This window comes from Carica papaya, chromosome 4, assembly GCF_054855325.1.
Source record: "Carica papaya isolate Zhongbai chromosome 4, ASM5485532v1, whole genome shotgun sequence".
Taxonomy (NCBI): Eukaryota; Viridiplantae; Streptophyta; class Magnoliopsida; order Brassicales; family Caricaceae; genus Carica; species Carica papaya.
The window spans coordinates 26,042,440-26,055,691 of NC_142312.1; the positions used below are offsets into that span (position 1 = coordinate 26,042,440).

The 13,252-nt window shown below is 34.1% G+C and overlaps 2 protein-coding genes across 3 annotated transcripts; both read right to left on the minus strand.

Moving 5' to 3' along the window:
- Positions 1-230: 230 nt before the first annotated feature.
- LOC110812500 (seipin-2-like) lies at positions 231-2,051 on the minus strand. The gene is made up of 2 exons (XM_088218486.1): positions 1,096-2,051; positions 231-939 (listed from the first exon to the last, which is right to left on the minus strand). Exons 1-2 carry the CDS (start codon positions 2,011-2,013, stop codon positions 448-450), a joined length of 1,410 nt encoding a protein of 469 aa, XP_088074612.1. The 5' UTR covers positions 2,014-2,051; the 3' UTR covers positions 231-447.
- A 702-nt stretch (positions 2,052-2,753) lies between these two features.
- Positions 2,754-12,722, minus strand: LOC110812489 (Leucine-rich repeat transmembrane protein kinase). Of its 2 annotated transcripts, XM_088218484.1 has the most exons (24): positions 12,167-12,720; positions 9,191-9,347; positions 8,872-8,943; positions 8,626-8,694; positions 8,467-8,538; positions 8,305-8,376; positions 7,764-7,835; positions 7,612-7,683; positions 7,436-7,507; positions 7,238-7,309; positions 7,058-7,129; positions 6,785-6,856; positions 6,560-6,625; positions 6,325-6,384; positions 6,204-6,242; positions 6,056-6,105; positions 5,589-5,953; positions 5,191-5,389; positions 4,974-5,111; positions 4,618-4,736; positions 4,246-4,456; positions 3,915-4,152; positions 3,449-3,599; positions 2,754-3,320 (listed from the first exon to the last, which is right to left on the minus strand). In XM_088218484.1, exons 1-24 carry the CDS (start codon positions 12,279-12,281, stop codon positions 2,940-2,942), a joined length of 3,006 nt encoding a protein of 1,001 aa, XP_088074610.1. In that variant the 5' UTR covers positions 12,282-12,720; the 3' UTR covers positions 2,754-2,939. The 2 variants fall into 2 exon arrangements, 1 of the variants encoding a protein (XP_088074610.1); XR_015818597.1 differs by lacking the exon at positions 2,754-3,320 and having other exon boundaries at positions 3,477-3,599; positions 3,818-4,152; positions 12,167-12,722.
- Between the last annotated feature and the right edge of the window lie 530 nt (positions 12,723-13,252).

Consider the following 13,252-nt stretch of genomic DNA (forward strand, 5'->3'; position numbering starts at 1 on the left):
GGAGATCATGTTGGCCACAAATTTTGGCACGTAAGTAAATGCATCAAGAACCAGATAAGTTGTATAAGTATCTTCAACAAGACGTAAAGAAAAGGGTTAGTACTACATGGTTCAGAATATGTCCCATTTGAGCTGTGACGTGTCTTTTCCATTGATGGTTTTAAGCTATTATGAATGACTTTAAGTGGGCAAGTCAGAAAGTAGAAAGCAGGTCACATTGTCACAGAAAGAAAAAGAAAATGTTGTTTATTCATTAGTGATATGAACATTAAGGATGTATATATCCTAGTCATGATATAAACAGTTGGAAGTACATCCAAAGAAAATAACCGAAACTCCATCTCCACTCCTGCTGCCGCTAAACTATGAGAAATTAGGATACAAATAACTCATTTTATTCCTCTACTGTTCATCATTCTCAACAGAATTATCACAAGTTATCAGCTTTCAGCTGCATTTATTCCAAGAGATGAACTTAAAATGAGATCCTTTTTTCCCATGAACAAGTATTTGGCTTCCTCCTGGCATAATCATAGGTCTATAGCATAGTAAAATGAGTAGCAGTTCTGTTAGGAACCAAAAAAGACTAGCCCAAACAAACATTGTTATCCTCCAATTCCAAATAATCCTTTTCAATGGAGGAAGTTCAGATTCAAGAGTTAGTGATGCAGCATATATTTCAGGTATTCCTGCACCAGGTCTGTACTCGGCTCGCTGTTCCAGGATCACCTTCAAGCATGCTGTAGGTTCAAGTCCTTCCCTGAATTCATTCATTTTAATGTTCAGGATCTGGGATTCTGATTGCAGACCGGCTAGCAGAGGAACGCTTCTGATAATGGTTTCTGCAAAACGGATAGCATGGCTCTTGAACTGCAGCATGCAGGGAAAGCTTGAGCTTGCAGTAACTTTACCATTTGCAGACAGGAACTCTACCCTAACCTTCAAGCACACCAAAACTGAAAAGAGTTATAAATGGTTTCTCCTTCCATCAGTCATACAAAAAAGAAAGAGTAAAACAAAGAATGATAACATAAGCATATTCCCCCGCATAGATAATCTATATGGCAGAAACTGTAGTGTAACTACGATCCATACCTGGAAAACACCAAGTTTTCTGTTATACTCAGATTCGGGTACTGTTAATGAGACAGTAAGCTGCAGCTTGTGATTATAAGGAATTGTATGAGTACTAACAATCTTCTCATCAATTTGCTGTATATAATGTTGAGGATTGCCAAAACTAGCAGAAGACATTAATGGCATGTAAGCAACTGGACTACTTTTCGTGTAGTCGAAATTGAGGTTAGTTGAAATCTGTATAGGCTTCTCAACCAGGCATCGCATAACAACACCTCCAAACACAAACCCAGATAGTAGCAACCCAAGAAGCATGGAACAGACATATACTGACCAAAACAAGGCAGATCCGAACCTCATCACCATGCTTCCCATTGATTTTTGAGCCTTGACAGTGGTGGCAGCTAAAATTGTCACCAGCTTTTTCATCAGATGCCCTCTAACATGCTTCATAACACGAAATGGGAACATCAAGAACATGAAAGAAAAATTCGATAACCAAATTGGAAGCATGAAGAGGCCAATAAGCAGATTGAATTGGAAACCAGCAAATTTGAAAGCCAAAACTGCAAGGAAGGATATAATGTTGATGAAAGGCAATTGACCAACTTCCTCATCTTTGAAGGTACACTGTTGATCGTCATGACCAACTTGATTAGTCCATGAAGTAGGAGTATTATTATTTATGATTGCAGTATAATTTGATATTGGCTGCTTAGCTCTTGCTTTCCTTGATTTTCCATCCTTGAGGACCTTGTCAGCTCCATTTATAACAGCCTTGAGGACAAAACATTTTAGATCATCATAAAAGCCTCCCGACTCCAAATTATTGCAGTAACTATCAAATGAAGAAGATTCATTGTTTTTCAGGACTAACCCATTTAGGCCATCAATGGAAGGATTAATTTCATGAGTAAGCTTTTTGGAACTATCCATGGCAATACCTTCTTTGGGTAAGAAGGCTTAAGAGGCAGGAAAAACTGAAAGATGGAATTTATAACGAGGGAAAAAGTGACAGTTATTATAGGGAATAAGATGATCAGTACAGAGACCAATATGATTGGTTTTGGGCATCTGATCCTACGGCTGTTATTGGTCGATCAGAGATCAAATTTTGGGTAAGGGATCAGGATAATCTGCAGCATGACACACACTTCAACAGTGGTCCTGCATATCGTATTTTGGTGGGATGATTTTACATATTCACTTGGCACACACACCTAAACACACGTGCAGCTCACATGGCATTACTCTGCTGGTGTAGGAAAATTCTTTTATATTAAAGACCATGAACTAAGGTGAGGCAGTTGAATATAGCTTATTTAAGTTCAAGAAGAGACACTTACTAGCTCGTTTTGTCATCTTTTTGCTGAAGATTTAACATGAAAGTAAAAACATAGAGTATACTTTCAAAGTATTTATCGATTTAGATTCCCAATCACTTAAAATGAGTAATATTTTCTGCTATTTTAAGATTTCATAGTTAGTAAATCACCATATAAACTCATAAGCCTCAATGCTTGTGACATTCCAATCTCACATCAAAGATATGTGATTGTTAAATTCTAAAGAATGACTCAAATTAAATACTGCCAATTACTTAAATTTGAGATTGAACAAGAAACAACACAAGAACTTACTCCTCAAAAAACTAAAAAATTACAGAACTCTGGAGGTTCAAGTACAAAGATCTTGAGGAATCTTCCTCACGTATTTTATTAATCTCATATTTTACACCAAATATATGTTTACAGTTACTCCTATACAAAGAATCTTAAAATAAAAAACAATAATAATACAATTCTCAGGCAGTATCCCTCAGGTTCTCCATTCTTGGCTCTTAAATCTTTGTTATCAAAGTCCTAGAGCAGTTTACTTGAAGAATATTCTTCAGGATCATCCTTACTTGGAAGAGAAATGGATGAATCCATCCATGGTCCAGACATGCCCCTATTCACTTGACTGTCTTGAGAGTGTGTTTGGCTGTCTTGTGATAAAATCTCAAAGGCTCTGAACCTTGCATCTTGGTTTGAGCGATTGCGCTTGATTATTGGTGCTTGGATCGGAATCTTGCCTTCTAACATACTCACCACAGAAGACATGGATGGCCTTAAAGTGGGAGATGGGTTAGTGCATAACAGAGCCAATTCAAGCATCCGCATTACCTCTTCCTCGGAGTAGTTTGAACCAAGGCTTGGATCCACAAGTTCCAGAAGGCTTCCTTGTTCTTGCAGTACATATGCCTAGTATAAATTTGGAAGACAGAAATTAATGTTTCGAACAAATGTTGTAGGTACATAATATTACGGTATGAATTTTCATGGAAGAAATGAAAGGAATCTTTTTAAGTAGGCAAAGAATAAAAGGTTACCCAATCAAGAAGATAAACAAATTCCTCCTTCGGCCTGTAGTTAGTGTTACTCTTCCCACTGACAATCTCCAAAGCAACAACCCCAAAGCTATAAACATCTGCCTTGTCAGTCAAGTAACCTCTCATCGCATATTCAGGTGCCATGTATCCGCTGAATTTATTAACAAAAACAAAAGCATGAACAATGTAAGCGCTCTGAGCCATTACCAATTAGAGTTAGAAGGAACTGACAACCATTATCAAATGAAATGAAAATTGGAACTCTTTTGATTAGTCAAAAATTGCATTTCAATCCAAGAGACATTTCAGAATCCACCCATCCCCTTATTAATGCTACTATTTTCAAATACAAAATTCCAATGTGCCTACCCTGTGCAGCTGTGCAGAACCCATGTTGATTTCATCTATATATGCCATCTCAGAGCAGAAAACTTCAATCAGAGAGAGAGAAGAAAAAGAGATTTACATTGTTCCCGCTATCCGTGTGCTGATATGTGTGTTCTCTTCTTCATCTAACTTGGCTAACCCAAAGTCAGATATCTTAGCATTAAGGCCCTTGTCTAGAAGCACATTGGTTGCTTTTATGTCCCTGTGAACAATTTTCAACCTAGATTCCTGATGAAGATAGGCTAAACCCTTTGCTATTCCCAAGCATATTTTCATCCTTGTAGGCCAGTCCAAATGAAGACGTTGTTCATCACGACCTAAAACAGAACATCAGATGGTAGAAGGCAGTTCAGTCATCATTCTGAATCAAAAAGTTACATACACTAGGGTTTAAGGTGTTAGCCTATTACCGAAGAGTGCCCGTGCAAGACTGTTATTCTCCATGTATTCATACACAAGCAACAACTGGTTTCCTTCAATACAACAGCCATAAAGCCTCACAAGATTTGGGTGTTGCAATGCTGATATCATGCCTATCTCATTGACAAATTCACGGTTCCCTTGTTTTGATTTGGAGGATAACTGTTTAACAGCAATTATTGCACCATCTGACAGAACACCCTGAAATCAAGCAAGGGTAGTGTTTCAGAAAGACATACAAAGACAATCCTGTTTTATTCCACTTTTGGCATTGTTAGGTTTATACTCCATATAATCAAATCAATGAAATACATAAGCAGACTTGCGCAACAGAATGAATAGTATGAAACGTCCATTATTACCTTGTAAACTGGCCCGAAGCCTCCTTCACCTATCTTGTTTTCAGGGTGGAAATTCTTTGTAGCAAATTTAATTTGCTTCAAAGTGAAATAACCCGTTTGAAGGTCCAGCCCACGAAGTTCTGCAACAAGAAGAACGCAAAGATTAGTCAAACAGGTTGAAAATTAAAACCAGCACTAAACCAGCTAAACAAGGAACTTTCAGTTATTCTTTCGAAGATTGGTCTACATGACCTTAAAACAAGTCAATGAGAAGCAGACATGATCAACTTATCCAGAGTAAGTGTTACTTGCAGAATTAACAATATGCAAGGGACAAATACTAATTGTGAATGATTTTCCTGTTTTAGTAGCCTTACCGTTATCTTCAGGTTCTTTCCCGCCCAAGTATCCTTTCATTCGAAGGACTACCAAAAACAATCCAAGAACTATGCATGAAGCAGCTACAATACCAACAATTGCTCCAACTGATAACCCTCCAGTGTCAACCTTGAAGTCTAAAAGCAGAAAGCCAATTACTAAAACAAAAAATTTATGAACAGAAGAGTAAGATCCTTGCAGATAAGACAGGCTTACTTGGTGTTATAGTTATAGCAGATATAAGAGGTCCGTAGACCCCTCTGTCAGGAATGGCATTAGTTCCTTTTCCTGCCCAGTACAAGTGGATCTCCAAAGTGCTACCATTGACATGAATGTTATCAAAAGTCTCAGTGATGCCCTTACCAACACCGCCAGCTCGCTCCGCAATATTAAAATCCTTATGAACTAAATTCCCCTGTGGAAAATTGGAGGTTAAATCATTATGAATTAAATTCCTGTGGAAAACTGGAGTTAGAATTTTACCGGTTTAAGCCAAACTAAATAGTTTCAACTTTCCGAAAGCAAAACAGTCTTTTAAAGAATGCAAGTCAATGAAAAATTTGCATATTAGCAATGAAAATGTAAAACACCTCTCTTTTTCCTTTGTTACTCACTTGAATTGACATATCAAATACACGCTTTCCGAGGCTGCTAAATGTCTCATTATTAGAAAACATAATTTCAGCAAAGTGAAGCCGGACTTTATAACTGCCTTTACGCATGCACAGGCCATAATAGTTGAGTGACTGGGGTGCAACACGAGCAGATTTATAGTAATCCGGACCTGTCACATTCAGACCAAATACATTTGATGCAATAAACTGTCCATTATCTTTGGCCACGAACAGTCCTGTACTGCTGTAGCCCCATGTTGAAGTTGAAGCAAAGTCTGATGGGCCCTCTTTGTTCAAGTCCTCCTCGTAATTATTTCCATCAACTTTTACACTGCCTCCTCCACAATTAATAAACAAGGAATGATCTGCAAATATCATGATGTTTGAATAATTGAGAACTTCATTCAGATCAGAGATCTTTCTTAATTCATCAAAATAATAGCTTAGATGTGTGCACATGTACTCACGTTTTGCATCATCAGAGCAAGGAAGGTCCTTTCTTAAGCACCACGAAACCCTGTGGATTGGAAACTTCAAGTGAGTAAATCATTTATATATGTAGACATTATATAGGCAAACAAAGTTAAATATAAAGCCAGTTAGCAAAGAACTCACGAGTTGTCTGTCAAGGATGAGTAAGCTGAGACTAAGTTCCTGTTAAGTGAAAGGGAGAGAGAAGATTAGAAGAAAACATAAGAACTGTGAGCATAAAACCACTGGATAAATAGATGCTTACACACTCATTTGTCTGCAATTAATTTGAGGAGCATTTGTAAAATTGTTGTAAGACAAATCCCTGCAGTAGTTTGTTTGTCATGCATTTGTACAAATATGGGAAAAAATTACTGGAATTTGCATTCTTGATCACCTTGGTTTAAAGAGAGATTCAAAGGGAATAAATTATGAAATTAAGCAAACAAATAACTTTACAGAAAAATCGAGGTACAATATGGCTCTGAGGATTGACTTACATGTTATTTTTGTTGTCCAATATAAATCCAGGAACTTGTCCAGTCAGTGAGTTATTATTCAAAAACCTAAAGCAAATAGAAAATAAAAAATAAAAAAATAAAAATCTCATTCTATGGTTCGAAAAGCAACTAAATGAAGATACAAGCTAGAGAAATTAGAAAAAATAGAAAAGTAACAAACACAAGAGGTTCAAGTGCTTGGCCTGATATATGAAATAGACTTACATAAAATCTACTGCCGTCAAGCTCTCAAATGTTCTTGGAATTGGACCAGTCAACTTGTTGAAGCTCAGGTCCCTACAATTTGAGAACAAAAAGATACATGTCAGAGTAATCGGAAACAACATTATCTCAATTAAGTGACAACCAGATGCTACTGCCAAAAAATTCCAGTTATCTTTTCTTCTCGGTATCGGTTATCTCATTCCTGACTGGCATTGCATGTTAAAAATAAGTGGAAAGGCTATTAACTTCAAAGATATGATAAAAGCTACTTACAAAACTTTTAAGCTAGTAATTTCACCAATGTAATCTGGGATTATCCCAGTAATTAAGCAATTCCTCAATACCCTGAGTCACATAGATAAAACTAGTCATTTGAAAAAGAAGGGAGCAGCAGAATGAACATTTAAAAGTCAAAAGGAAAATGTGTCTTGAAGAATATTGAGCCAAACTCACAGTTCTTCCATGTTTTTCATGTCCCGTAGATCAGGAAAAGTAGAAGGTGATTTAGTCAAATCAGATATCCTCCTGAACAGACAAAATACCAAAGAGAAAGATAGAGAGATCAATGTTTTCCCCATCTTGCACTTTACACCAATAATCAATACAGGTTGCTAAACTGATCACACTGAGTAGCCAGAGAAATTCTCTTACAAATCAGTTAAGTTCTTCAAGAGAGATATAGACAAAGGAATTGGGCCTTCCATGGACGTACCCTGCATATCCCTTTGACAGAGTAGTAGGCAAATAAATACGGCTTCCATACAGTTTATTCAAGAAGAAAAAGAAGAGAGAATGGCATACAAATGAAAATGGAAGACATCACTCACAATCTGGTAAGGTTGGTCCAGTTCCCAATGAAATCCGGTATCTTCCCAGAAAATGTATTTCCATCTATCCGACTGTAAAATTACTTAAATAAGGAGTTACTCTACTTAAATTTTCAAAGGTCCATGTCGCAGGGTAATATCTCATTACTTACAAATCACCTAAGCTCTTCAATTTGCTGAATGACTCGGGTATCGATCCTGTAAAATTGTTCGCAGAGAGAAGGCTGCAGGAATTCAAAGCAGTTAGTCATAAATTCACTCCATGTAATGCAAATTAATAGGGAACGTAAAAAGAATTTGATGGCAAATATCCATCTCTGATACTCATGCTTACTTCAGTTCCCGAAGAAATAACATGTAATATATCTACAAAAACTGGAATGTAAATGCAAATTGCATATTATCAAAATAGCGAGATTACATTTAAAGAAAAAAGAAAAGAAGAAACAGGAACTAAGAGAAAAAAGAAACTAGAATGATATCATGACGTTAAATAATAAAGCTGAACCGATTTTCATAAAATTTTAACTAAAACGAGAATAATATACTTTTCACTCCAATATCAAATAATAGAACTGAACTGATTTATCAAAAAAACTCGAAGGTCAAATAATAGAACTGAACTGATTTACCCAAATGTGAGAACAATATACATTAATAAACAAGAATCAAGGTAAAGACAGGATGTCTTACAGTCGGTTCAAGCGGTTCAAATTACCAAGGTTCGGAGGGAGGGATCCGCTAAGCTGGTTATCTTCCAGGACCCTGATGGTTTCAATTTAAGCTTCAATAAACAAATGCAGATTTAAAGTACATATTTTTATTTGGGTATAAAGCTCGATTTTCGTGACTTACAGCTCCTCCAATGTAGCAATATTGCCAATTTCAGAAGGAATTGATCCAGTAAGCTGGTTTCCCAAAAGAGACCTGTAGTGCGCCAATTGCCTAAACCATCAGATTTCTTCACCATCTAAATAATTGTTACATAAATTCTCAAAGTAAATAATCACTCACAAGATACGAAGGGGAAGTCTAGAAAAATTTCTAGGGATTGATCCATTAATGAAGTTGCGTGTAAGATCACTGTATAACAAAAGGAATGTCAGTCTCTTTAATTTTAGATTATCAAATGGAATCAGAGCAGTTTTACATACCAAAGAAACAGTGATGGTGGATTAACCTAAAAAAAAGAAAATCTGAAACAAAAGGAAATATATTTTATTAAATTCTTAATATAGAAATTTGAGAAAAGGCACTTACATTTCTTGTAGATGAGTGAGTTCTAAAAATTCTTCTGGTAAAGGTCCGGTTAAGTTAAGACCCTTGAGCAGCCTGTAATTTTTGAACAAATAAATACCAAAAATCACTAACCCTTAATATTTTTATATCAAAATCACTAAATCCTCAAAAATTCAAACTCAATTTATTAGCATATACAATTCAGAGTGCTCATATTAAGTTCAACAAGCGTACATATTTTTAATGTGGGATGGGGTATCACAATAATATTCTTATTAAAATAGTTGCAGATGATGTGATGAATTGAGAATTAAAAGTAATGGAAAAAAGAAGGACATACATATTAGTAACATGGCAAACTGTGCCATTACAGTTGCAATTGATGAGGCTTTGAAGATCTTTAGTAATGTTAAAATTCCATTGCTGATCATTGCAAGAAGTCAGGGTGGCAGTCACATTGTGACGCATTTTTCTGAATATTGTTTGAAGGGCTTTCACTGTTACAAGAAAATTTCATTACTAAGATGAGCATATAAAGACATAAGCATCAAAATTAATATCACAGTTACGAGGAAGTTTGAGTGTAAATTATGTTACAGATTAGAAAAGAACATGTTAGCAGAAAAAAGTCAGAAATTTTTGTAATGCCAATTGAAAAAAGTCATGGGCGGAGATGTCCATAATGGGGAACATGGAGACCCTTCAGAGGATAGAGTAGAGTTACGTTGACCAGCTAACTCAAGCATCATGGCCATAAAGATATTATCACATTATCCAAAATATATATATATATATATATATATATTTAAGTGTAAGCCATGTCCTTAGTTTGACTTTTCTCAAAAAAGAAGCTACAACAATACATTCAAAAATTATTTGTAGATCAATGAAAATATCAATTAGATGTTCCAAAGTCTTGCTTGTAGAAGGCGAGTGATCTTTTAATAAAAAAATTCAGAATCTTAAATCATAAATTCTTAAATCTATCAAAGTTAAATTATATCTTCAGTTTGACTATAAATTATTTTCGAAAGTGTACGACGAGAATGATCAAATCTGAAATGTTTTTTTTTTAATCTAAAACATGTTCACATTCAAAAATCGTATGCATTTACAGCTTCGTCAAAATGTTAAAATCATAATGCAATTATTTTTCTTCTCATAAAAAAATAAAAATCACAATAATTATAAGTAGTAATAATATTACTATTTTTTTTTATCTTTATTCATCTCTATTAAGATATAAGTACGAGTCAAATTGTACTCTTGCGTATTTTCTTCTTAAGAGTTGATTATATTTTTATTAATATATAAATATTATTCAATTATTAAAATTTATAAATTTTTTGCAATTATTTTCCATCTCTAATATTTTCGGATTAGCAATTTTTAATGCTCTAATGGATCCATATAATTTCTGCCTTTTTCAATATTTCTCTTTTCCTTGGTCACTTCTTTTCAAAAGGGAGAAAGACAAAAGCAAGAACACTTACTAGATATTAAAGTTTAGGACATATGATTGAACCCAGAAAACATTAGAAAATAATAATAAAGTAAAATTCATTTGCCAGTTAATACCACTATTCTTTGTCATGGAGCAGGGAAGGCATTAGCTTCCTTCCATGATCCATAAGGTCTTAATGATAACATGTACCATCAACCAAAATTGACATGACCATGATGATTCAGTATATATCATAATAAAATTAAACCAGAAATTTTTACTCTCACTCGATAACACAATAATTTAAAAAATTATGTGATCAACTTTTATACGAATATACACATGAAATACATTTTCACTTCAACTCACAATTTTATAAAAAAATAAATAAACGTATTAACTATTCAGTTAAGAAAGAATTAATCAAATTCAAATTGTTAATAATGAGCAACTTGATCATTTGGACGCGGAATTGGAATACGACATGTGTGAACAATAGTGCCGTGGGTGAGACAAGAAATATGTCAAGATCCATCCTATGAGATGATCACATGGATGACTCTGCTTTTTTTTTTCTTTATAGAAATCATAAATGTGAATATTCAAATGGAAGGACACAAGCAAGGACCCTACCTGAAACTAAAGGCTAAATTCTGATCATGCATGAAAATGACTAAATCAAAGTCTAGCATTCAGTCCTTATCCTAATTCTGTAACATGACAAACGAAAGTGCTTCTTTTATGTATTAATTACATGATGGCTATGAAAAGGACATTAATTTCAGACTAATGCTGTACTCTACAACTTGATAAAGGAATCAGATCCAGAGAAACATTTGATCATCTAGGTAATTTTCTTTCTTCTTTTTTTACTTTGTTTTCTTGTTTTAAACCAAAGATCCAGAGAACCATTTCATCATCTGGGTAATTTTCTTTCTTCTTTTTGTACTTTGTGTTCTTGTTTTAAACCAAAAATATAATACCAAAAAGAGAGGGAAAGAAAAGGTTGAAGTTATATGTATCCTTCTTTTTCTGGGTAACCAAACAGAGGCTCGATAAATCTGTGAAGCCAGTGGTGAACAAAGAATTCCTTTTAAACTTGAAAGAAATTGAAAAGAATTTCTTCTTTGCCATTGCTTTTTTGTGATCAATCGAATCGGGTATGATATTGAATAAAAAAGCAGCACTCAAAAACTTTGGACTTTTGTCTTTTCCACTCATTTTCTCGGACTCCAATCAAACGGATAATAACAACTCATCCGACCTCAAAAGCAAAAGCTCCAAGATTCAAAAGCAAAACGCACCTAACTTTCTTGCCCTCATGTGGAATAAATATCTTACTTTTCTGGAGTGTTGTATTACATGCCCTGTATTTTCTTAGAAGCCAAACAGACAGAGGTTTTTTTTTTTCTGGGTCCTACTAGCCAAACTAATCTATGAAAATTTGTTTTTCTTCTTCATTTTTCACTTCAGATTATTTATTTCCACTTGAAAAAAGAGAAATATACTGTAAGATACTATCTCCTAGAAACCAAAATCACTGTCTAAAAGCTCCAATAAGCTTAAATGACAAAATTCTCTGTTCTTTTCCCTCAAATTCTAGGCAACCAAACAGAACAATCATGCTCATATATTATTACAAAGCAAAAACTAAGACATTTAAAACTAAATAGGCCAAAATAAGCAATGAACTCTGAGCATACAGAAACATTAAGATCTATTGAACTCCAAACAAAAAACCTTTTCTCTTTTCACGGTCTCTGGGTACCAAAAACCAATTTGTTGAGACAAAATCGAAACAGAGCAAAGAAAACCAAACCCAGGAAATCAAAGCTGCCAAAGATAGTAAAAATATTAAATTTCAGGTCATACCTTCTTCATCTGGCAAGGGTTGAGCCTCTGAACCCTGAGTTGTGAAGCAACTCAAAATAACAGAGCTGAAAACAAGAAGAAAGACAACCTTGTTGACAGAGAAAACAAAACCCATGACTCTTCCTGTCTCCTTCTTTCACTCTCTCTGACTCTGCTTGATAGTTTCAAAGCCTTCAGTACAAGAACCGAATCACTGGAAAACAAAAAAGCAGTAACAAGAAAAGACAAAGATAGCAGCGAAAAGAACTAAGTTCCCTTTTCTCCAACTTGTCTTGTTTGTCTTCTCTCTTATTCTTGAGAGGAAAAATGAAATGGTAATAATGGAGGGTGGGGGGAAAGAGATCGAGTTCAAAGTTAAACAGCCCCGAGTAGGAACTTTCTTCTTTTAATTTTCTTAATGGGTAACTTTTGAATGTTCAAAGATCAAATTTGGAAGTGGGTAACTGCAAAAACAAAGAAATGAATATGGGTGCGTGGAAACTTGGAATCGTAAATTTTAAGAAGCCGCCGATAAGGATTTTCGTACACCAGCAGGCCGCGGTTTATGATGCGCTATACTCAGTTTTTCATACGTGTATATGTATATTTTTCGCCAATATACTTTAACGTTTATAATATTTTATAGAGTCAAGGGAACCCATCTCTTTTTTACTTTATGAAATTATTTTATTCCCTCAATTTTTCACATTTTTAAAAAATTTTCTTTACAATTTCATCTTTGAATTCATAAAATATTTTTAACTCATTATATTTTATATAATTATAAAAGTAAAATTTAACCAAATGTTATATCTTTATTTTTTGAAATAATTTTTAATTACATAGATAAAGTTGAAAAACTATTCAAAAAATTTAATTTAAATAATAATTCGATAAATTTAATTATCTTATTTTTTATAAGTAAAAAAAGTTAGAAACAAAAAATAATCTCAATTATAATTACAGAATTAATAAGTAGTTAAAAAATGAATCTATTATTGATTATAATTTTTAAATATAAAATGAGTTTAAATAATACTAAAAATCAGAATTTGTAATAACTTGAATTATTCAGAAAAAAATAAATAGATAAATAAATATGTAAAG